Source organism: Mandrillus leucophaeus, unplaced genomic scaffold, assembly GCF_000951045.1.
Source record: "Mandrillus leucophaeus isolate KB7577 unplaced genomic scaffold, Mleu.le_1.0 Scaffold1558, whole genome shotgun sequence".
NCBI classification, from domain to species: Eukaryota; Metazoa; Chordata; class Mammalia; order Primates; family Cercopithecidae; genus Mandrillus; species Mandrillus leucophaeus.
The window spans coordinates 66,749-93,068 of NW_012101541.1; the positions used below are offsets into that span (position 1 = coordinate 66,749).

Below are 26,320 nucleotides of genomic sequence, written 5' to 3' on the forward strand. Positions count from 1 at the left end.
CAGGACAATGGGTGTTTCCTAGGCAAATGAACAAGACTGGTCGTCTTTAGTAACCATCCCCTACTTATGCATGGAGAAAACCAAACACTCATTCAGTCATACAAATATCTTCATCAGGTAAATCAACAGCAGCAGCAGTAGTCAGAATGAACAGGATACCAGTCCACTGTGGGCTTTATTTTGACCCTGAATGGTCATGCTAATCCTTACAATCTCCAATGAATAAAAACAGAATAAGAGTCACTTCCTTCATATACTTGTTTTTCTTGTCCCTTCACACCTGATCTATATTTGATCTTTAAAACGGCCATTTCTATCCCCACTTGAAGTTTAATTCTGATTTAAGAAAGGACACACTCTTCTATGCTAAGTCAAAGAAAACCATTCTTCAAATTTCCAAAGGCTTCCCTCTTCTCCAAGGGTTACATAAACCATATCTTCTTTCATCAAGACTGACTTCTAAGTCATTCACTGAATCAACATAGCAAAAACAAGTCACTAGCCACAAACCTTTATTGTTGGGGTCAATATATATATCCTTTTGAGACATGTTTCGAACCATTCATTTGATGGTTACAAACACATCAAAATCTGTTTTGGTTTGCATGACAAAGGAAAAGAGATTATTGCAAAATGATGAATGAAGTCCAAAAGGCCTGATTAAAAAAAGAATCTATAAAATGGAAGGATTAAACACTGCCCAGCCCTACTGTGTCAACAAAGACTGTACAAGTCAAATCAAGAAGACAATCCCATACCAGTCCAGCAAGGCAGATGTTGGCAAGCAGAAGTTAAGCAATCTGTTACACAAAATGCAAAAGGAGTTAAAGGTAAATTACAAAAAAATAAAAACCAAAATTTTAGCCAGAAAACTATTACTACATAAAGCCATATAAGAATGTGTATTTTAGTTGTTTCCTTTAAGGGGAAAGGAAATCAAACTGTTGGTTTTCTATTAATTCAGAAGAAAAAATAAAGGAAAGTGTTCGGAAAATATTTCTGATATTAAGTGAATTATTTCTCATTTGCTACCTAAAGTTTACAAGCAACTGACTTATTCTTGTCAATCTGTAGAAATGAGAAAATAAAATCAGTGTTTGGCCTTCAGTTGGACACTCATAACACCCGAATGAGGTCCAGAGTAATCCTAGATCGGGGGATGTCAATGTTGAGTACTTGGACTTCCACCCTTTCTCCAGGGCCCAGTCCAAGGCTCCTTCTCTTCTTTGTTTTTGAAAGTTTTGCTTCTGTTACATTTCGTATAGGAATCAGTCCAGATTTCCCTACTCCTATATCCACAAAAATTCCAAAGAGAGTGGCATTCTCCACTTTGCCTGTAAGAACTGTCCCAACCTGCAGATCTTCCAGGCATACTATGCTTCTCTTGAAATCAGGTTTATCAAAATCTGTAAGGAAAGAGAAAAAAAGTGAGTGGAAACGGCATTGTACTTCCTAAATACAATATAACTTTGTGAATAAGCACTTAATACATATTGATTATGTGCCCAGACCAATATTAAAGATTAAGGGGGGACATACAAGGAGCTGAAGACCGAGGCTTGCCTTCAGAGAACATGCATATCGGTTGGAGATAGCATTCATGCAGTAGAAACAATTCAAGAAAATTTACTTTCTTCTACAATGCTACACACTAGCATTATACATGAGGATTGAGAAGAGAGTCTTATTTTCCTCTCTGTGAAGAGGTGGTGAGAATATATATATTTGCTTAATAAATATACAAAGCTAAACTACAAACACTGAGAAAGTAAGACGTTTGGAAAACAAGAGACTGGAAGCTTTTTTTGTTTTTCTCCCAGTGCCTGGATTATTAAATTGTTTAAAGGTGGTAGAAAGTACATCAACTTTTGGTCAAATGTGGATGAAATTCAAACGTTCTTTCTTCCTCACTTCTTCCCACAAATTTGGAACTCAGAAAATCCATTCCCACCCATTTCAAATATATTTATCCAATCAACATTTATGGATTCTTGATTATCTATGACTCAGAATCCCAGACCAGGTAGTACCTAATATTCTTTCTCTTTCAATTAAATTCATCAAACATTTATTAACTCTATTACCTCCTGGCCAGGCACTCTGCTGGGTGCTACAGAAACAATGATGAAGATACAGATTTCTGTTTCCAAGTTCTTTATAGCCCTTTTTTCTTCCTTACCCCAGCATACATTTCTTTGTTCATTATTGTCCAAAAGATAGGCATAAAGTATGCCAAGGAAATCATTATGGTTCTAGTTAAAAACAATGGTTTTTATGAGGGAGACAGTTAGAACTAACAGTTTAAACGGGGCTGTGGATTATCTGTGGATTCCATTTATCCATGCTCCTCTTGAAGGCCCCCTTTCCTAGGATTACTGAGTGTTGACTCTAATAACAAAGAACACATTCTATGCTTGGATCTCCTTTTACTAAGGCCTCATTTTCCCCTCCACCCATTCCATTTCCTTTTCCTCCGCAGCTGTTGGCTTTATCCTGATGACTTGTTAAAGCTATCCTTTACAGTTGTATTAACAACTGGCCACCCCTTTCTTCCCTTCCCCCAGTCCAACCATACTGATACCAAGATGTTTTAAAAACTAAGCTTTTTCCTATAAAAGAAGATAAAAATCTTCTTTAAACTCCAAATTTCACCATTGCCATGAAAAAGAGTAGGCTAAAATTGGGATTGATTCTGTGGAATTTGACCTGATGCTAAAGCAGTGAATTCCAAAAGCAAGAAACCTACTGTAATATAATATTACACTAGGCTAAGGCTGTGTCACAGCAAAGTGGAACTAAGTCACTGATCGGGGCAGAGAGGCAGGATGGTCTCCGAGACCCCATAGGCATTGTTTTTATGCTTGGAAATTCTTTGTCTCTCTCTTTTCTTGCAGAGGTCCAGCTGCTGCGGATTCCCTAAGGGTTCCTGATCAGCTGCTTAGTTTAATCTTGCATGGAAAATCAGAGTCAGGAACTACTTAACATATTCCTGAAGACAGTCTGGGACACTGAGAAATCAGAAAACCCTCCATGTACCACGCAAACTTTTAACACTTTCATAGCCAAGCATTTTCAGCCCCTGTGTCTGGATAGCTTCTGATGAACCCAATTAGGGAAATTAACTAGTCACCATAGTGTTAATACACATGAAATTAATTACACCATTGATAAAACAAAAGACAGAATTATTATGAGGAAAGAATGAGGCATTAAGAAATACTTTTGAGAAAATGGAGGAAAGAGATGTAACATAAAACATCATCCATGGAAATGACCAAAATGCCCCCACAAAAGTATGGTTTCTATGCCTTCCTCACCTTGGGGACGTGTTTAGTAGTAAGATGAAAGTTCTCAGACATTTTGAAAATTGTGACTTACATTAGAGCAAATGTCAGTTCCAAAGTTTGCTTAAAGAGACCTATTTAAAACTTCACTTGCCACACTGATAAACACTGCAGTAACTGGAAAGCTCAGCCCAGAGCCCAGATGCATCTGTCTTTCTGTTCAACAACTTGGTAGTTTAATTGGACCATATAATTTGAGTGCTGATCTTTGCTCTGAGTCTACAATGCAACTGGGATAATGGAACAATCGACACTAAGACAGAAAAATGAAGATGGATGTGAAAAATCCAGTACAGGATACCTGCAGTTATAGCATTTTTTGCCAACCCGCTAATGCAAAGGATGTAGCCATACCACCTCCAAATCCAGTATTTTTGAGAACCATTGCTCTACCCAGCACTCCAGCTAAAAACCAGCCAAGAAATTCCCATAAAAGGATACCGGGCCTCCAAATGGAGATGGATTTGTCTGCTGAAACATCCACATTGGGTGGAGGACCACTAGGAGGCTTCTACTCTCACATTTTTGGCATAGTTCTTACTGGGTGTTATTTTATTTTTCTTTAACTTAAAAAAAAAAAAAAAAGAAAAGAAAACCCTACAGAAGGAGGAATAGCACAATGAACTTGCTGGATATATTTCAAAATTCCTTTAAACCCTTTCAAAGAAGTATGTCTAACCATCTCAACACAGCCTAAACCAGAGTAAAAAGACAATGGTCTAAACATGGTATCATCAAAACTGGTTATAAGACCAATGAGCAGATTCATTTAAATCTCAGGGGTTCCTATTCAAACTTCCTCGGGAAGTAGGTCATTTGATACTGTAATTCTTTTTTACTGGGTCACTGCTCTCAACAACTATGGTTGTTATACGTCCCTCACCATCTACCTGTGCTGAAAGCTGAGAGCACTTTTAATTAGAAGGAAAATCAACAGATAGATATTATCTTATTTGTTCAGTGTGTTCATTGACACAGAATCCAAGAACTTGGAAAGCTATAATTAAGGAAGAAGATTCACCTTTTAGCTTGTGAAGGGACTGCTTTATCTTGCACTTCTGGCTCCCAGGAGATAAAAACAGCTTACAAAAGGACCATAAAAAAATGTGTGCCTCCATGCATACAGCGGTACACGCATGATGCATTTAGTTTAGTAAATGGGAAATACACAGTGAACAAAGAGTCCAGGGAGACCACCCGGCTTCTAGCTTTGGCTCTGGATATTAACCATAATGACTCTGAAGGAAGATCACTATGCTTTAATTTTCTCATGTATAAAATGGGAGAATAATATCCATTCTGCTTACGGCATAGGATTGCTGTGAGGATCAAAGGAGATAATGGGAGCTATGCATATGCAAGGTGCTATATAATTTAAGTTCAATTGTTTACCTGTTCGAAAGTCAAAGCTTTCAGGCTGGCTGAGACCATCTATGATGACCTGTAAAGTGTGTATTGTTGTTTGCAATCTTTCTGCGATTTTCTCCATTCCTTCCTTTTCAAGGAATGAATTTATTTTTTGTTGCATTTCAGGCTTTCCAATCTCATACAGTGTCCCTCCAATGGACGACAAAAACCTGCAGTGGAAAAAATAAAAAGCCCAACACTTAACAATATTACTTCTTTTGCAGTCTCCTTATACAGATCACCCTAAAATTCATTCATCTTAGACCCATAGGTCAATCCATCAGTCTTTATTGAGAATCTATTATGTGTCCTATGCTGTAAACTGTCTTGAAAAAGAAAAGGCCAAGGGAGAAAGCGGATTAAAGTGCTATTTATCAAATGAAGCACCTGCTCAGAGTCAGCACCAAAAACCTTTTTTTTTTTTTTTTTGAGATGGAGTCTTGCACTGTCACCTAAACTGGAGTGCAGGGGTGCGATCTCAGCTCACTGCAAGCTCCGCCTCCCAGGTTCACGCCATTCTCCTGCCTCAGCCTCCTGAGTAGCTGGGACTACAGGTGCCCACCATCACGCCCAGCTAATTTTTTGTATCTTTAGTAGAGATGGGGTTTCACCGTGTTGGCCAGGGTGGTCTCAATCTCCTGACCTCATGATCTGCCCGCCTTGGACTCCCAAAGTGCTGGGATTACAGGTGTAAGCCACTGCGTCCAGCCAAAAATATTTTACAGTATAATTAGTTCCTTATAAGTTTAGTGTCACATATGTTTTTAAAATGAGGCTATCTATATTTATCTCTTCCCTACAATTTCAGTTAGGAAAACATTTTAATTTAAATTAGCTAATAGGCAAACAATGAAATGATACCAAACTCTAACAAAATATGCATTAAATATTGCCAGTTTTTGAAAAATGAATTACTCTATTCATGTGTCATATCACTGCTTTTTACTTCTGTATACCCTTAATGGCAGCATTACCTGTGCAGCATACCATCAGCTGTCTTTTATAATTTTCTTTTGCTATGTTTACCATTACCTTTGATTGCAAAGCTACTTCTCAATTGCTTTCCTTTATAATTCAGTAAGAAGAAAAAATAATTAAAGGGTTAAGATGCATTTCCCTTTAATTTCATGTGAATACTGGGCTGTAGCTTACTTTCTTGACATTCCCTGGCTGGGTACTTTTCTACACCATTAAGTTCCATTTCCTATGATTAATGGCACTTTAAAAATGTCAACACAGTAATCAGGCAGATAGTGATACTAATGCCCACAAATCCTTTCCTCTAGGGATACCTCTGGAATACAAAAAGAGAAAAAGGGAATTGTTGCAGGTTTGTCTATAATCAGAATTGGGATATATCCCATTTGGCAGGTTGCTGCACTATCAAAAAAAGAATGCTTGTGATTTTAAGTCCTTTTTGCATTGTTGTGTTCAACCAGAAAGGTCTCTTCACAGTGATACCCTGATAGTAATGATCTGGCATCTAGTGGAGAAAGTTCTCCCATCTCTCATTTAAGTAGGGTATCTCTTTGGATTCAAATGTGCAACACTCCTACATTATTACAGCCATACATATAGCCAAAAATAGACACACTTTATGGCATCCGACTAATTCTCTTGAGAATATATTTTGGTTAATGGTTTAATAAAAGATCAAAACGTTGGTGTTTGGTCTCCCTCTTTGAAAATGAGCTTTCATCCACACTGGTGGCCAGTGAGATAACACCGTAAGTCTGTGTGTCCGTGGCTTCCCCAGCACGGTGGAAAGGCAGCCGGTATCTCTTAGTGCTGATGGACGAACAGTAGCATACAAGGGTCCTGGTGACTGGGAACAGCTGCTGGAACTCTGACTGATGGGACAGACATGACAACCTCTGCCCAAAGCAAACTTCCTTATACAACTTTCTAAATAATGCGTGCCCTGCTCTGAGCAGGCTTCCCTGGTATTCACCTTCTTGGCTTTATTGGTCTGCAACTGGCTACTTAGCGGAGAATCTTTCAAATCATCAAGATTTTGGCTTCTAACCATCTGTTAAAAATGACAAAAAGTATATTCACGCACTGTTAAGTCTAGAACCTTGAATAGCATTTTATAATAAAAGTAACTAAATGGCAGAAACTTCCCAAAGCACTGTATGAGTCTATCTTAAGGTTGCCTGCACGTGTGTGTGTGTGTGTGTGTGTGTGTGTGAGACAGAGACAGGGGGAGACAGGAACTAACTGCTACCAAAGTCACTTCCAAATAAAGAATTCTGCCAAAGCGGTTGCAGATGTAACAAGAACATTGGTCTGTTGAATCTGGGTGCATATTTCATATATCATTTTCATTCTCACACACATAAGCCTGAGGGCATTGGTAACTGAAATCAATAAAAAAGCACCAACTTGTGCTCGTAGCTAACGCTTCATATTGATCAACTCTATTTTTAAATGACTACAAAGTCAAGTGCTCCTTTATTTTGAAAACTTTCTTAAAGTTAACAAGGTCACGCACACACACACAAAGAGCCAACGAGAGAGAGAGAGGAACTATAAAACGAACTGGGAATAGCATTTAGACTGACCTCTACCTTAATTAATTTTAAATATAGTCAACTGTATATGATAGAAGCAATGTTTTATGCTTAGCAGCCACTCAATAAACATGCTCCTTAAATATCCTAAGAAAAATTTATTCTACGTATTCTAAATTTCACTTCAGAATTAAGTGTGATAAGTAATATCCAATACAAAGTTTCACTTTAGAATTGAGTGTGGCAAGTAATACTCAATACAAAGTACTTTCTAGCTCAGAAGTACCAAATAAAAAGACACTGCTTTATGAAGCTTGGCATATAGAAGTGAACATGTAGTGATAAATATCTGTCAGACATTATTCTAAATAGATTTTTCTCATTTAATCATGACAATGATTCTAAAAGGTAAGTATTACATCATACAGAAAAAAAAAATGAGGTTCAGGGAGTTTAACTTGCCCAAGGCCATGAAGTTATTCTAACTGGAGTTTTATGCCACATACAATATATACGTCTGTGTATAACAAGATATGTAAAATTTAAAGTGCTATATTTGGTTAAGATAGAAAATAATACTTTTGGTAATATTTTATAATTTACTGGCAGACTACTTTTAACATTAAAAACACTGAGTAAACCTGCAAAGAAATTATATACATGCTTTTAAACAGAATTCTCTCAAAAGTCAATGAATTATTAAAGTCATATTCTCATTTTCTCCACTGTTTTTGGAAGGCTTTTTCAGGTTGGTAAGGACTGCTGTTTTTATTTAATATGCAACTTCATCCATCTTAGTTAAAGTAAGAAAGTAGCATAAATGCAACAAATAAGCACATCATGTTCTTTAAGCACACATCTGCACAAAGTTAAAATACAGAACTTGCAGCAGAGTAAATGCTTATTTTTCAAACAGAATGCTATATAACCTAAAATGGCTAATATTTTCAACAGAAACTTCTTATAAGTACAGGGCTTTTCCCCTCAAAGAATAAGAAAAGTCTTGTAAGGCTTTTCCAAAGAATAAAAAATTCTCAAGATTCATGACTTCAGACATGGCCATTCAGTTTTATGTAATCATTTCCAGCATGGAGATTTAGGAGCTGAGGACTTGGTTCACTACATTAAAGCAACATGATACCCCACAGAGCATAGAAGAACCATGGTGATGCAACACAATCACTTTAAAAACAACTTAATATTAGCATGTGCTTTGTGGGCAAAACACATATGATTTACAACTCCACCAAGAACCATGCTATAACGGCAAAGTACATCTAGTAGTTTACCCATTCTCAACACTTTCAAGAGACTTTCCTACTTGCTTATTTTTACCCATTAGCTTTACTCAGCTTTAATGCGGTAACGCAACAAGCAAAAAATTAAATGCAAGAACACATTTTAGAAATGAATAGGTACAGGTAGACAGAACAGGTCCTAATTTGTAATACAGGTTAAATATTCAATAATTTAAAAAGAAAGCTTATACGCTAAGAAAATCTGGCCTTCTAAAAAACTATGTAAACTGTGGGGCATAAAGTTTAGTAGTAATTTGTTACTCTAAAAATCTGTTACTGTTTCTATATTTTCTCTCTATATAACATATATGTGTTACTCTAAGTATACATTTCTTTAACATTTATTACTCTCTATTTTCAAATTTACTGCTCTTAATATTAAAAATGGAATATATATTTAAGTGTGGCAAATGAGGAAAACCTGCTGCTCCTTTATGCTCTCTACAGAGGAGCTGAATTGACACAGCTGAGTATATCACACTACCTATTTAGCTTAGCTTACAGAAGGAGCGCTGGCTCCACCACAGCTGCTGTTCTAGCAGTCAAATCAAAGGGACAGCAATGTGAATTACATTTGAATCATCATCGAGGAATCTTTTCAAACTTTTTTTAAAGACAGGGTCTTGCTCTTTCACCCAGGGGCTGTAGCAGTGGTGCAATCACAGCTCACTGCAGCCTTGGCCTTCCAGGCTCAAGCGATCCTCCTCCCTTGGCCTCCCAAGTAGCTGGAACCACAAGCCCAGCTAATTTTTAGTTTTTAAAAATGTTTTGTAGAGGTGAGGTCTCAATATGTTGCCCAGGCTGGTTTCAAACTTCTGGGCTCAAGAGATCCACCCACCTGGGGCTCCCAAAGTGCTGGGATAACAGGTGTAAGCCACTGTACCTGGCATTTTCAAATGTCTAACCTTCTTGTTAAACCAAGATACTGAAATAGGCCAGAATCCTTAAAAATCTATGCTGGTGCAAAATATACAAGTAATTATAAATTCAAGTATCATTCATTTATAGAGGCCCACAGAACTACCTATTGTACTACAGAAGCTAACAGATATCTAGTGAAAATAATATTTAAATGGCATTTCTAAGCATAATAATCAACCACCAAAAGGGCAAATAATTATCCAGTAGAACTTAAGCTGAGACTCGTCTTTTTTTTTTTTTTTAAAACAGTAAATTAACATACTAAGATAAACATTTTAAAAATGTAACCCCTTCAGAAAGAGTCATCAAGTTGTCCTGAAAGCTCTTCCAGACTCTGATGAGAGAATATAGTTTTAAAATGCATGCAGCTATCTGGGCAGGGGTGGGGGCATTTTAAATGTTATTGCTTGGAACCATTTGGAGCACCTCCTGCATATATGAGTAGCAGAAAAAAAAATAAAAGAAATGAAAAGAGAAAGATTTCCTGTCACAGATGAAGGAATGTAGTTTGCCTTCCAAAGGACTCCGTTTATAAGCATCAGACTGTTACCTGCTTCTAACTTCTGAAGAATTTACTAAACGTTTCCTGCTTTTTCAAAGATCTGTTATACATGTACAGAAACTGGATACTCATTGCATGTTGCATTCATTGTATGTAGAACACATCCTTAGAAAGCTGTTTTATTTTAAAATTTCTATTACTTAGCAATTTAGCATTACTGAACTAGAGTAAAAAAATTTTTTTAAGTGCCATTTAAAAAGTCCTGAGATAGAAATCTTCTAAAAGATTTAGGATGATCATCTTTTCAGAAATAGTTGAACAGTGCTCATATAGTTACCTCAAAAGTATCTAAGATCAGTGAAATAATAACCAACGCCATACATAACCACAGTGATTATGTAGCTTTTCCTATTTCAGAACCACTCACTTTATACTGTGTAATTATCATATAATTTAAACAAATGTACATATACATCTAAATAAGTATAAGTTGATAAAAATAGGAAAGGTGTCATGTACTGAAATGTTGCTATTATTGCTCCAAAGACATCTAAACTGTTGTAGGATTTGTCTTAGAAATAAATTTACAAGTGACACTAAAAAACCAGTCTTCTCACATTTTGAAAAATAACAAACCATTACCCTCCCAAAAGAGAACCAGGAAAAAAAAAAAACCCAACAACCCAGTATTATGCAGCCTGATCACCCTCTTTCCTGTGAGTCTGGTTGTTTTCACACACCCTGCCATTCCCCCGCCCAAATGACAAAGATTTGCTAAAATCAAGGCTCTTCAAAGGAATGTGACAAAATGCTGAAACCAACTAAAAATAATTTAGAAAACCATACTCAGCTTTATTCAATAAACATTTATTTACTGTGGAGGAAGGCTCTATGAAAGATAACAGAGCCTTTGCTTTGAATGAGCTTACAATCTAATTTCAAGTAATGACAGTATAAAATAGTCTTCTGCTTATATCTGCTGTTTTAGAGGCAGGACTTTCTGTGCAGATAAACAGATACTTTGAACGTGCCCAGTACAGATTCATTTATTTCTCTCAAATATTTATTGTGAATGTAGATTTGCTGGTAAGAAAACAAAATCTCAGAGAGATTAAGAGACTTGCCCACACATGACACCATAAGGTAGTAGCAGCGAAGGAAAAAGTTATAACAGATTACATCTTCACTAGCATGCCTACCCTTTTACTTTGGAAGATTTTCACGCAGACAGAAGATTTAGATCTCTGATAAACCTTGGCACCCAGGACCACTGCCTGGGAGCAATTTCTTACTATTTTTTAAACCAAATTCAAAAGGAAAAAGCTTTGGCTTTTTTTGAATTTCTGAATAAGAGTTGGACAAAATTAAGTTAGTGGTTTCAAAGGCTACAGACTCTCTACAGCTCAAAAACACTGTGTTTAGAATTAATATAATTTAATTTACTGCCTGTAAAGTCATAATGTGGATTAGTGCCTGTGAATGTTTGAAAGAAGAGGGCAAATTTAAAAAGCAGTATTTAAAAACATACAGGCTCACGGTGGAAAAGCTGAAATTAAACAGACCTTGTACCACTAGGGAATAAAGCCTATGTATCAGAGGTAGAGGACTCTTCCTTAGGAAATAGCTTTTTTACTATAAATGCCATCCTGTCAAGGAATCCTATCAAAAAATTCGAAAACGCTCAACATCTGCCATTTCAATAAATCCCTAGTTGTCCTCTGAATGGGCAAAAACATTGTTATTCCATTTAAAGAGTATAAACTGAGGTCAAAGAAACTCGCTTATGGTGACACTGAGAATCAGAAGACAGGCTAAGATTAAAATCCCTAGCTAGGCTGGGGGCAGGAAGGGCAGGAGGGAGATAATGGGAAACTAAATCAATAACCTACTGAGTTTCAGGCTCCAGACTGAGTGGTCTAAACTTGATGAAAAGAAAAAAAGGAGGACAGACAAATACTTTGAAGATGGAAGAGGCTGAAGCAAGCACAACTTTATGACTGGCCGGCAACTCCCTCACACTCCTCCTTCACTGGGTACTAATAGGTTGCTCCATAAACATAGGAGAGAAATCAGCATTTTCTCCAGTCTCAAAACCCAATATTAATATTCATTAACAATGTTAAATGCCTCAAATTACATCCAGATAACAGGATAAAACAACTTTTTTCCTTGGGGACCAAGCATTGTAACTCTCCTCCATTCCCTCCACCTACCTCCATTTCTTTTACTGCTTAGCTTAGCCCCTCCTCAATCACAACAAAAATAACAGCAATAATCATCATATCAACACTAGCTTATTCTGTCTAGGTGCTAAGTATTCTACATATGTTAATTAATATAGCCCCATGAGATATGGTACTATTATTATGCACATTTAACAAACAAGAAAACTGAGGTATAGAGAGGTTAAATAACATTTCCAGTTCAAACAGCCATGATTTGAATCCAGGCAGTCTGACATTTCACTGCCTCCAGACTGAGCTAGCGGAAAATGTAAAGTCTCAGGTTCTTGATCTTCCTAGTTTCCCCTACCAGCTTTGCCAGAAACCTCATGTGTGCTGTGTTTTGGAACAGCGTGTAAGACATTGGATATGACAATCAATCCATAGCCTGATCATCTAATTCTCAAGTGGGTGAAGCTTTTTCATCATTTTTCTCATTTGGAAGGGCACTTTTGAAAATATGATTGTTAGTTCCTGGGAACTACAATAAGATGTTTAGGTTTTAACTACTAACAACAACATCACACAAAGCTGGGCTCAGTGGCATACACATGTAGTCCCAGCCACTAGGGAGGATGAGGAGTAGGATCATTAAGTCCAGGAGTTTGAGTACAGCCTGGGCAACATAGAGAGACCGCTGTATCTTTAAAAACAAAATTCACTTTTAGTAATCTGTCCACTTAACATTTTCATATTTTAGGTTTGGCCTCTCTTTTATGATGCTATGTCTTTTTATAAGGCAATCTAATATTGTCTAGGCATAGCTCTATTAGAAATTAATGTAGGATAACTAATTGATACACATCTTATGTTATCATTTATTAAAAGCCAGGAATGAGTCTTTCTGCTTTGCTGCCAATTCTTATAAGGCAAGTCCAAGTCCAGAAAATTTTGGGCTCTTTCAAATTTGCAAATAATCTCTTAGGTCTGTTTACCTAATCATCATTTATTGTACAGCATTGGCAGTTGGATTTCTTTTCAGGCAAGCTTCCCACAAAGGAACATGTTTTTATCATTGCAGGAGTTAGCTGGCATGCCAATGCAGAACGAAGCTGTGGTGAATTTTAGATGTGGGGAGGTGTGTTAGACATATTCAGTAGGCTAATGACTCACCCGTCAGAAAAATTGCAAATTACAAGTCATGGGCCTTCTGGTGGCTCATAGTCAAAACTCTGAATATCAAATCTGTGAAAAGTCAACTGTTGCTGTTTTTTAAATAAAAACAATGTAAACTTTTTGCATTACAATCACTTATTAGTTAGAAGACTTCTTTGCTGGGCAGTAAGCTCAGGTTGGCGAGAAGGTAATGAAGTTTCTGAAGGCAATTCTCAAGGAACAGTTCAGAGATGCTAAATTCTAGAACAGGAATGGGAAAGAGACAGAGACTGTGATATGCCCACTCATTAAGGGTCTTTAGTAGTGGAAAATCTTCACTATCTGGCTTGACTTATTTTAGCTCCATGGCAGGGAGCTAGGCAGAACATTTAAAGGACCTCCCTCAATCTCAACTACTTTTTAGCTCAGGGCACCAGTTAGGATCCTTTATATTCATTTATCTCATGACGGAATCCTTGTATATCTATTGGGTTAATCTACTTTTGGTTCTAAAAACCTGACATGAGTTTTTAGTAAATTAAAGAAAAACACTGCTTGGCTTTTGTACAGAAGTTTCTTCCCTCCCCAAATAAATATTTCGCTAGGTTATATGATTATTCCTGTCCCAGACCTGAATTTTACATTCACGGCTGTCTACTCTCTGATACTTTTCAACATTGATTGTAAGGGTCACAAATAAGCACGTCAGCAGAAACAAAGGAAATCCTATAGCACAAATATCACGTACAAGTACTGATACAAATCATTCCTTGATATACATTTACCTGGTCCATTCCAATGCGACTGCATGTGATATTCCTTCTACACAGGCTGTTAACCACTTATAGAAACTAGTATTAGAATTCCTCCCTAATGGGAAAAATTGAAATAACAAATACTAGCTAATGCTTTATCAAAATGAATGCCAAGTGACAGTCTTGACATTAAATTTCCTGATATTTTTCAAGTTAAATCAAGAGCACAACCACTTTCAAGCTTAACTATCTGGAGTGAATCAAATTCTTAATGCAGCAGATTCTCTGGGAGAGTGCCAGGTCTCACTGTGACACATACAAATCAGCATCATCTGCAGCACCAAGCACTACTCCTGGCACCTTATTCAAGAAAAAGAGGAAATCAGATACCTGCCTTAGCTCTCTGGATCAACCCAAATGGTATGACAAAAACAGAGGGGGTAGTAGTGGGGGAAGTAACCCCTAAATAGGCTGTTTCTGGGTCTCATTCTACTAATATAGCAGCAATTTTACTTATGGTTTATGGTACACAACACAATGAACTCACTCAAACACACAGACATGAGAGTTTCTGGATGATGACAGAAAATGGTAAGAAATCCTCTTTCATGGTCTCTAGTCCTGTAGTCTGCAAAATCTAGGAGGGCCTTGGCCCTTCACAATGCTCTGCGAAGGCAAACGGGATTCAGTTCGGGGAGGTCATGAAATTTTTTCAATCCACAAGAGATTCTGGAAGAAGTACTTACACAACATGTAGGACAGGCAATGTTAGGAAAGGATGATCTATGTGTTCTACCAACAGTTTTGTTTATACAACTGCATTGACCACAGCCAGTTTAGATTATAGGAAAAAAAAAATACATGAATTAAAGTAAAGCTAAACATTTCATTTTGTTCTACTGAAGTTACCAGTTCCTGAGTCGTTCCCTTCCTCAGTGTTCTTTTATGTAGTCATCTTTCATTATTAATTTCTATCATTTATTTTCTCATTAAACAAACATTGCCATATCAGTATTTGTCAGGTGCTAGGGATAGAGAGGTAAAACAGGCTCTTATGATCCATGCCCTATTGGAGCTTATAGCCTATAATTATAAACTAACCTGAAATTTAATTGTCACTAGCCTAGCAAATCTGGTGCCAAATTTTCAGATGCATTATTTATTTTGCAGAGACAAGGACAATTGAAGGAGCTCATGGCTTTACTATTGATATTCTACTATGTTATACTCCTTTTTGACCATCTGAGCATATTATGAGTAAGTGGGGTATGGTGGAGTAACCAAGGGGTACATCAAAAGCAGCTTTTTAATTAAAAATATTAACATTATTTTTCTTGCTTTTATGCAAGATGTGTCTCAAGATTCCTGATCTCTAAGATCAGTTCAGTGTTCCCCATATTCTTTCTATTCTTATTTTAATATTTACTCTGAATTTTGTTGATGATTTTATGCATCATTTAGAACGTGAGGAGCACTGTGGCAGGGGCTGAAGACTATAAAAATGAATAGAGGTGATTTATGCCCTCAAAGAGCCTCCCAAAGTAGGAAGGATATAACTTATACTCACAGATACCATAATAGGGGTAAGAAATTAGTAAATGCCCTTAGAGAAGCATAAAGGTTGTTCAAGGAGAAGGATCTCATTTTCAGCTAAGGATATCTTGTCAAACCAAAGATGATTTCAAGGCTCTGAACTGAGAAACTGAAAGGATGAACTGAAATAATCTGAGATGAAAAAGATTGTAGTTGAAGATTTTGGGGAGAGATGGGTTCAGATTTAGGCATGTTAGGTTTGAGATCTAAGTAGGCAGATACAGTTTGGAAGAGTGGTTTGGGCTAAGAATATAAATTTTGGAGTCATGTGCTTATGGTAGTCCTTAGAGCCATGAGACCAGATGAGATCACTATGGGAATGATCACTGTTTAGTTCTTTAACTTTTCCCTTTTCCACTCCCCTCCAATACAGTGAGTTTCCACTTCATCCTCCACAGTGTCTCTAGCATTCATATTATTTTTGCCATTTGTAACCAGTTACTAATTTTCATATCCTTCATCCAATCTTTCAGTAAATCCTATTGACTCTACTTTTAAAGTATATCCAGAATGTGAACACTTCTCACCATATCTTCTGCTGTATCATCTGGGTCTCAGTCATCATCTTTCTCTTGGATTACAGCAATTAGTTTAACTGGTCTCCCTGCTTCTACCACTGCCCCTTACAGTGGACTTAAAACAGCAGACAAGGGGTCCTTTTAACATGTAAATCAGATCATATCACTCTTTCAGAACTATAGTCAAGCCCCTATAATAGCCTCCCAATGCCCTTTTGACTCAATCTCCTATTTTTCTCTCCCTTGCTCACTCTGCTCTGGCCACACTGGCTGCCTTGTTATTCTTTGAATATGTCATGCCTGCTCCCACATTTGAACCTTCAAATGTGGCTCCTCTTCCTGGAACTCTCTCAAGATATCTGCACAGCTCTTTCCTCCATCAAGACTTTTCTCAAATGTCACCAAGTCAATGAGGCCTATGATGACTACCCTACTTAAATTTTCAAACCCTTACCCACAATCCTGGCAATCCCTATCCCATTACTCTGCTCTTTCCCTGTTTCCCACAACATTTTATCACACTGTATAATTTATTTATTATGCTGGTTGTATACTGTGTCTCTTTGAGAGCAGGGACCTTTGAATGTGTTCCAAGATTGCATAACAGTACTTGGAATATAGCAATCACTCAAAAGACTTTTTTAAATGAATGATTCTGTCAGTTCTAGCCTAAGTTAATGGAAAGAGATTCATGCCATTAACCATTCACTACTGAGCCTTTTTGTTTGTCTTGTCTTTGTGTGGGGCTAGTGAGGAAGATGGAGATGGAAGATAAGAGAAGATGGAGTTGTAAAAGGAGGGACAAAGCGGGGTGGTACAAGTTTCAATTTTAGATACATAGAGTTTCCATTGCTAAGATACTCATGAGAAAATCTCTCACAAACAAATGGAAAGGTTGGGCTAGAGTTTAGAAAGGCCTGGACTAGGGATGTTAAGAAACAGGATTTGAATTATATAGTCTAAGACATACAGATGGTCATGTGTATGGGTAGAATCATCCAAGGGAGCAAGTAGAACAACTAGAAAAGAAGATGAAGATCAAAAGCTTGAAGAATATATACATCTACAGGGCCACAGGAGAAAGAAAAATCACAGACAGTATAAAAGTCATGGTAGAAGGTCGGTAAGTTGATAGTGTCAAATGTGGCAGAATGGGTAAAAGAGTTAAGAATGGAAAGGAGGTGACTGATGATTAGCTGAGAGAATAATTTCGGAAGAGGGGTAAGGATAGAAGCCAATCTGTAAGGGACTGGGAGAAAGCAGGCAGAAAGAATTAGAGGCAGATAGTTCTGAGAGGGTCAGCAATGAAAAGAAGGAGCAATGAGTTAGAAGGTCTAAGGGAAAGTAAGATAAAAGGTGGCCACAGCTTCCAGCTTTTCATGAGTGAGGAATAGGCAGACCCCAGCAATAATACATCTCTGGCCAAAAATGATGAGAAGAAGTGAAGACATTAAAGATACAAGAGACAGTCACAAAGCTTTATAAAACTATTATAAAAAATCTTATACATTTGGCTGCCACCCCCCCACCCCTAACATTTAGAGGTGAGGCAATTAAGACACAGAGATCAATACAATGGGCAAGGTCAGGAGTCCTCAGCAACAACCTGGAAGAAGTCAGGGTGGGGAAGGAAAGAGAATCAAGATATGGAGGAGCAGTGTAGGGTTACAAGACCCTGAAACAAGTAAAAGGAATTTAGAATAGAATGGCTTCAAAGAACTATTGAGGGAAAATCTATCTGTAGCAACAGTGTAGAGCAATACTCTAAATCCCATGTTTCCCTTATATCTTCTATAATATGGGTTTTCTTGCCATATTTAATTGACATTCTACCTCCATTCTCCTGCTGAAAACCTTGCTCTGGCTCCAGGATGAACACGCTACTCCTGTTCTGTACCATACTCCTCTCCTAAAATAAGAATATAGCAAACACATGCCTCATATAAAAAACATGATGGAAGGGAATTATTTTTAATGGAATATTTTCAGGAAACAGCATATCTGCAACAGAACAGCATAAAATTCTACATATTCTAGAGAAGAATCCATTTCCAACATATCCCTTAATAAAATAAATCAGCAAAGTTTCATTTATTGGAGGGGGTAATGTTTTCTTGAGAGAAAAGGCAGTGTCCAATTTCAGCCATGTGATGATCGAGAATAACACTCAAAGACAGCATATTCCAGATACTTTTTTTTTTTTTCCTTAAGAAGCACATTTAACACAAGCCCTGTTATTTTTCTGTACAGAATAACACATAGAGTCTTTCGGGTACAATACCTTTAACTGGAAAGACCATTATGATTTCATTAAAATCTGGCTGCAAGCTAGCTTTTTCATTGTAGCCTAGTTAAGAGCTCAAGCTTTAAAGTGACACAGATCTAGTTCAAATCTTGGTTCTACTAGCTAAGTTAGCTTAGACAATTTACTTACCCTATCTGAGACTGTATACTTGAAGAAGTGGGAATAATAATAGTACCATAGTACCAACCTCATAGGGTTGCTGTGTAAGGTTTAAATATGATGATGCTTCTAACATGCTTGGTAATGAGGAAGTAGTCATTGAAAGTTGTTTGTACTGGACCATTAACTATTCCAAAGCTGGCCTGAGCTATATTTTTCTGTCTCCAATCTTTTAAGTGCCTCTTTCTACAGAATGAAATCCTTAAAAACCTAGCCTAAATGTAACCTTCTGCATAAAACTTTACAAGATTCCCCTATCTGGAAATGAGTTCTTTTTCCTGGGAGCAACCTTTATGCTTCACAAAGGGTACTTTCTAATTGTTCGGCACTACTGTGATATCTGTGAATGTAAGTTTTATCCTCCCCAAGGAGTTATTAGGCTCCTTGAGAGTATAGTCACTTCTATTCATTTTTATATACTTCAGCCCCTACCACAGTGCTCTGTACATTCTAAGTGATGAATACAGTCATCACCAACAAAATTCAGAGTAATTATTAAAATAAAGAACACAAAGAATATGGGGAACACTGAACTGATGATCTTAGAGATGAGGGCTCTTAAGACATAACTTGCATAAAAACCAAAAAAAGTTTTACTTCATAACAATTAAACATTCATATTTCAAAAACGTAACATTATAAGCAGATACAAAAGGTGAACAAGTAGAAAAACAATGCCAGTCCATAAAACAAAGGGCTTTAATATACAAAGAACTCATACATAAATAAGGCTTTTTAAAAATTATATAAATAATAAACATAAACAAAAAAGTTGACTTTCTTTAAACCACTAAATAACTCAGGCTATAAAATATCATAATCTCAATTTTCCTAAAAACACATATGAGACAGACTACCATAAACACGAAAGGAAAGACGTAATCATGTTACATTTTGATGTATTTGTGTGGGTGATATTATGGAAGGGTGACATTAAAGGCATTTAATTTCCAATAGTTTTCTGATACAACTAAAACATGAAATGGCCTGCAACAAAAATTCTTTTACTAGAACTGAAATCAAACCAATGATGACCTAACCACATCTTAAATGGGCTTTTTTTCTTCCCTGGGAAGACACTTGTGTGAGAATATATAGAGTATGAACGACCTATGATGGGTGATGTTTAAACTAAGCGTACTTGATAGCCAGAAATTGCTATCGCAGTTCCAAACTGGATGATGGGGATGGCAAGATAAATTGCTAACTTCATCTCTAGGTTTAACACTTGATCTTAGCCAAAAGGCTCAGAAGCGATAATCTCTAGGTTTTAAAGGTCAGGGGTTGGACTGCAACAGAAGAAATTTCCCATTAACTAGTTCACAAATATCTTCCTTCTGAGAGACAAGCACAGTTCCAAAGGAAACAGACAGAAGGGTGAAGTCACTAGCAGGGCATTTATATTTCACATGCAGAAACTGGACCATATAAAAGTTGGCCAAAAAAAGTCCTGTTTAACAGGAGAAATTCAAGATTTTTCAGGTTTGAACACTGCTGATGGCATTATAAATCAGTGTGTTACTTGGTGATGTATTTCAAGAGCCACAGAAACTTTCAGGCCCTTTAATAGAGTAATTCTACTTCTAGGAATGCATCATAATGAACCACTATTAGCGCTACTATAGCTAAAATAAGTTACAGTTCAATCACTTGATGAAACATTAAGCTTTTAATGAGAGGGATATGTAGAAACAAAAAACAGTGCTTACAATAGAAAGCAAATTGACAAAAATTGAGAAACTTCTAAACCATATTATAATCAGATTATGGAAACAAACAAAAACATACATTATAAAAGATACTGGCTGGATGCAGTGGCTCACGCCTGTAATCCCAGCACTTTGGGAGGCCGAGTAGGAGGACTGCCTAAGCGCAGGAGTTCAAGACTAGCCTGGGCAACATGGTGAAGACCCGTTTCTACTAAAAATACAAAAATTAGCTGGGCATGGTGGCACAGCGCATGCCTGTAGTCCCAGCTATTTGGGGCTGAGGTGGGAGGATTGCTTGAGCTCAGGAGGTTGAGGCTGCAATGAGCCAAGATCACACCACTGCACTCCTGCCTGTGTGACAAAGTGAGACCCTGTCCACATTCCCTCCGATCCCCACCCGCCCCTAAAAAAGATAGTGATTTACACGGAACAAAATAATGTAGTCCCCATGTACAGCTCAGAATTACTGCAAGAAGTCTATGAAACCCTGTGCACATATGCACCTTCTCATCAAACACTAAAAAGACAATTACTATGGAACTACAATTTTTTTACATTAAAAAAAAATCAGAACCATGTCCCAAAGTTGAGAACAAGACAAGGATATCTGCTCTCACCATTCCTATTCAACACTGTACTGAAGGTCCTGGCCATTGCAATAGGCAAAAAGAAAAAAAGAAAAAAGAATAAAGTAAAGAAAAATAAGAAGCATGAAGATTAAAATGGAGGAAGTAAGGTTTAATATAGTTACTGATGACATAACTGCTTATATAGGAGAACTTAAGGAATCTACAAATACCTAGTAGAACTAGTAAGTGAATTTAACAAGTCTGCAGGATATAAGGTTATTATACAAAACTCATATTTTTATATATTAGCAACAAACAAGTAGCAGCAAATTTTAAAAACTCCATTTACAATAGTGTTGAAAAACATATAATACATTTAATAAAACACATGCAAAACCTGTACACTGAAAACTAAAAGACACTGCTTAGAGAAATAAGACCTAAATAAATGCTAAGATATAATAAGTTCATGGACCAAAAGAATTGATAAATATTATTAAGACAGCAATAAGACATTTCTTTTGGTCTCTAAAAAAAAGAGGAAACTGGGAAAAAATATTCATGAATCATATATTTGACAAAGTACATTTTTATATATGCAGGATATATTAAAAACCCCCAAAACTCAATAATAAAAGGGCAAACAATTCAATTAGAAAATGGCCAAATAATATGAACAAATATTTCACAAAGAACATATACAAATGACTAGTAAGCACATTAGAAAGTGTTCAATGTTGCCAGGGAAATGCAAATTAAAACCACATAGATCTTTCTACACGCATTAGAATGGCTAACAACTACCTAACATCATATGACAAAAATGCGAGGCAACCAGAATTCTCATGGTGAAAGTGTAAAACGTGAAATGGTACAACCAGAGGGATTCTAAGAAAACTAAACTTTCATCAGACTTCATGACTTATCAATTCCTCTCCTAGGTATTTTTCTAAGATAAATGAAAACAAAGGTCAAAGGCAACAAAAAAACTGTGCAAGAATATTCACAGCAGTTTTACTCAGAATGGCCAAAGACTGGAAATAAGCAAGGTTCATGTGATACTGGGAAATACATATCTGGCTTTCCTCCCATTTCCCTGCAAAAAGCTCCTAAAACCTTTGGAATCTCCAGAGTGATAGATAAGAGTGTATTTTGCATGACATGACTGGTAGCTGGGGTCCCCTAGATAGCTTCACAATAGGGGATGGTCACCAGAAAAACCAAACAAGTGAGTAGAGGGGTTGTCACTTTCAGCTCCAGACCCTCAACCTCCAGGCAGGGGAGAAGGGATGAAAGTTGAGTTGATCACTAACAGTCAATGATTCAATCGTGCCTATGTAATGAAACCTACTAAAAACCCAAAAGCCTGGGTTCCAGTGAGCTTCTAGATAGCTCAACACCTGGAGGTTCCTAGAGGGTAGTATGCCTACGCAGAAGTTCCACATCCTTCCTCCCATATGCCTTTCCCCTCTACCTTTCCCTATACATCTTCTCCATCTGGCTGTTCATCTGTATCCTTTGCAATATCCTTTATAATAAGTGGATGAACATTAAGTAGATGTTTCCCTGAGTTCTGTAAACTGGCAAATCAATTGAACTCCAGGGTCGTAGGAATCCTGAAGTTATAGGTCACAAACCAGGCGCCTGAAGTCGGGAGTAATCTTATAGTACTGAACCCTCAACCTGTGGGATCTGACACTATCTCCAGGTAGACAGTGTCAGAAATTAACTGAATTAGAGGACACCCAGGTGATGTCTGCTGGATAATCTGCTGCAGAATTGACTGGTTGGAGGGGAGAAATCCCTACATATTTTGGTGACCAGAGGCCACAGAAGTGTTCTCCGTTGTACCGAATGTAGAGAGTATAAAAAAACAGTTTGGTATTTCCTGTACCTCTTAGATTAATAGGAAAATAGATTAACAGGAAAATAGATAAGCTGTGGTATATTCACACAATGGAATATAACTAAGCAATAAAAAATAAGCTACTGATACTTGTTACAACACAGATAAATCGCTAAATATGACGCTGAAAGAAGCCTTACACAGATGAGTACAACTGTATGGTAGAGGGAGAAAACTAATCCTTGGTAGAAAAAAATCAAAACAAGTAGTTACCTCTGGGAGGCTGCGGCAGTAACTGATTGGAAAAGGTATAATGGAACGTTTTCAAATAGAAATGTTCCTGATCTCAACAGCAGTTTGGTTACACAGATGTAGGTATTTGTCAAAATTCAGCTAATACAAACTTAAAATTTAATTGTATGTAAATGTGACCTCAAAAGAAAAAAATTGTAAAGAATTATCAAATTGTAGTTAATTATTTGAATGTTGACGTATTTAGTGCAAAGTGTACCAATGTCTGCAACCTTCTTCGGAATGCATCAAAAACGTAAGATGGGCCAGGTGCAGTGGCGCATGCCTGTAATCCCAGCTCTTTGGGAGGCCAAGGTGGGCGGATCACTCCAGTCCAGGAGTTCGAAACCAGCCTGGACAACATAGCGAAACTCCGTCTCTACTAAAAATATAAAAAATTAGCCAGACCGTGGTGCTGTACACCTGTAACTCCAGCTACTCAGGAGGCTGAGGCGCGAGAATCACTTGAACCCAGGAGGCAGAGGTTGCTGTGAGCCAAGATCACACCACTGCACTGGATGACAGAAAGACCTTGTCTCAAAAACAAAACAGAACAAAACAAAACAAAAAAGATGGATGGACAAGTAGATGGATATGTAGAAAAACAAATATAGTAAAATGTTAATGATAAAATCTAGGTGTGGCTATATAGGAATTCACTGTAAAATTTTTGTTTCCAATTTTTCTGTATGGTTAAATTTTTTCATCATAAAACTTTTGGGGGAAATCACGAACCAGCTAGATGTTGACAGAATATTATTTTTTACTTCTTTTTTCTAAGTTTTCTATAATATACTATAGTCTTTTAAAATATTTTTAAAAGAAAGCAAATTAATGACATAATGACATTTACTAAAATAATCAAATACAAGTGATTTTAAAACAAAAATCTCATTTTAGATTCAATAAAAGTTAAAATATTCACTATATTTCTTATACTGTCATATAATTCAGTAAGAATCTTTTAAAAATGTCATTATGTAGCAACTCACTGTTTTTGAACTAATTAAAAAAACTTAAAACTAATTAAATGTGCTATTAAAAAGTTTTTTCTTTTTATGCCTTAAACTTCCCTTATACTCAAAAGCTTCCCCCATGTCATTCTGTTAATGTATACTCACTAAAAGTACATCATTTCTTAGATTTTAATAACCAATAACCAATAAAAATATTACTTAAGAAAGCTGAGTTGGCTGTATACTTTCAAAAGGGTTTTATCTTTAGAAAAGCACAAGTTTTATGCCAGGTTCTAGTCAGTTGTGTCTTGTTAATTTCCAAAACAAACAGAGGGGAGTGCCATGCAATTTCCATTACACACACTTCACCATTAGTATCAGGGTTTATTAGCTTGACAATGCTCCAGGAGTAATGGCTTCATTCCTCACTGAAATAAAATAATGTGCCACATAACTCAGCAATGCAGAACTTCTGAAAAATGTTGTCACATTAAACATGGTCATATTTTTCAGTTTCCATTATGCCAAAACAAAGGCCATTTGCTGTAAAGAACTCACTCTGGATATGGAGAATTTCCACATGGGCCTCAGACTTACCTCATTGCTATGTCATATGATTCTGGATGAATACAAGTTTGGTCCAAAGGATTTGGCTTCAGTAAAACATTCACTGCAGTTTTGCTCTTCTTTTTGCCCTGCTTCTCATTTGTGACCTCAATGTCTGCTGAAGATGTAACAGCAACTCCTCGAATTTGGCCTGAAGATTCAGTTTGCTGACTATGTAAAACCAGAAAAAACCACATTTATAAAAAGGGGAAGGTTGGACAGAAAAGTCTTCAAATTAAAATGTGCTTATTTCTCTGTCATACAAATATGCAAAAACAGCAACCAGATTCTGACCTTTCACTTCATAGAAACTACCACTTATTTGTTTAAATCACTGGGAAAAGGGCTTTCTGTTACTTAAAGCCAAAAACATTCTTAACTGATTGTCTGTATAACTGGCATTCTAGGAGAGAAAAGAGGAAAATGTAGGGAAACAAAATAATATTTCTCAGAGCTAAGAAAAACAAGCTCTCAAAAGAATCTATTGAGTGTAGAACAGGATGAACAAAAAAAGGCTCATACTTGACTAAGCGCAGTGGCTGACACCTGTAATCCCAACACTTTGGGAGGCCAAGGTGGGCAGATCACCTGAGGTCATGAGTTCAAGACCAGCCTGGCCAACATGATGAAACCCTGTCTCTACTAAAAATTTAAAAATTAGCTGGTTGTGGTGGTGCATGCCTGTAGTCCCAGCTACTTGGGAGGCTGTGGCAGGAGAATCGCTTAAACCCGGGAAGCAGAGGTTGCAGTGAGCTGAGATCTTGCCATCGCATTCCAGTTTGGGCAACAGAGGGACAGACTGTCTCAAAAAAAAGAAAAGAAAAAGACTCATACTTGACGTATCATGGATAAACTTTACAATATAAATAATTTTTAAAATTCTAAAAGGCTTTCAAGAAAGAAAATTAAAACATTACTTAAAAAGGATCTGGAATCAGGCTAGCATCAGATTTCTCATTGGCAAACATCAGATGTCAGAACATAGTGGAACAATATCTTAAAAGTTCTGAGAGAAAATGATTTTGAATTTAGAATCACATACCTAGTCAAATTAGCATTTGAGTAAGAGGGCAAATTGAAATCGTTTGCAGGTATGTAAGGACTTAAGCATAACCCATACGACCTCTCTAAAAAGAATTTCTTAAGGATTAATTCTAGCAAAAACCAATAAATCGAAGAAAAATGATAATATGAATTACAAGAAACCGTGTAGAAACCACAAAAACTGATTAAATTAAGTAAATGCTAATGAATGATGTAAATATATATACATTATGTGTATATACACACATACAGTATGTGTATATATATGTTAAAATATACATCTATGAAAATACATATTTTTATATAGAGAGGAGTGTGTATAGTGTATGTGTATATTATATACACATATACACATGCATATGGTGTATATATGTATATGTACACATGCATAGTGTGTATATGTACAGACACATGCATAGTATATATGTACAGACAGATGCATATAGTGTGTGTATATGCAAAGACACATATAGTGTGTGTATATGTACAGACACATGCATATAGTATGTGTATATGTAGACAGATGCATATAGGGTGTGTATATGTAAAGATGCATATAGGGTGTGTATATGTACAGACAGACGCATATAGTGTGTGTATATGTACAGACAGACGCATATTGTGTGTGTATATGTAAAGATGCATATAGTGTGTGTATGAGGGGAGG

At 36.7% G+C, this 26,320-nt stretch overlaps 1 protein-coding gene across 1 annotated transcript in view; it reads right to left on the reverse strand.

The window, feature by feature from the left end:
- Positions 1–495: 495 nt before the first annotated feature.
- Positions 496–26,320, reverse strand: part of SRBD1 (S1 RNA binding domain 1) — a 217,082-nt gene continuing 191,257 nt past the window's right edge. Inside the window, exons 20-22 of the mRNA XM_011975429.1 lie at positions 24,601–24,780; positions 4,737–4,921; positions 496–1,406 (exon numbers count right to left, since the gene is read on the reverse strand). Of these exons, the coding sequence (XP_011830819.1) occupies positions 1,117–1,406; positions 4,737–4,921; positions 24,601–24,780 (655 nt within the window). The 3' untranslated portion in view covers positions 496–1,116. The remainder of the gene's footprint in view (positions 1,407–4,736; positions 4,922–24,600; positions 24,781–26,320) is intronic.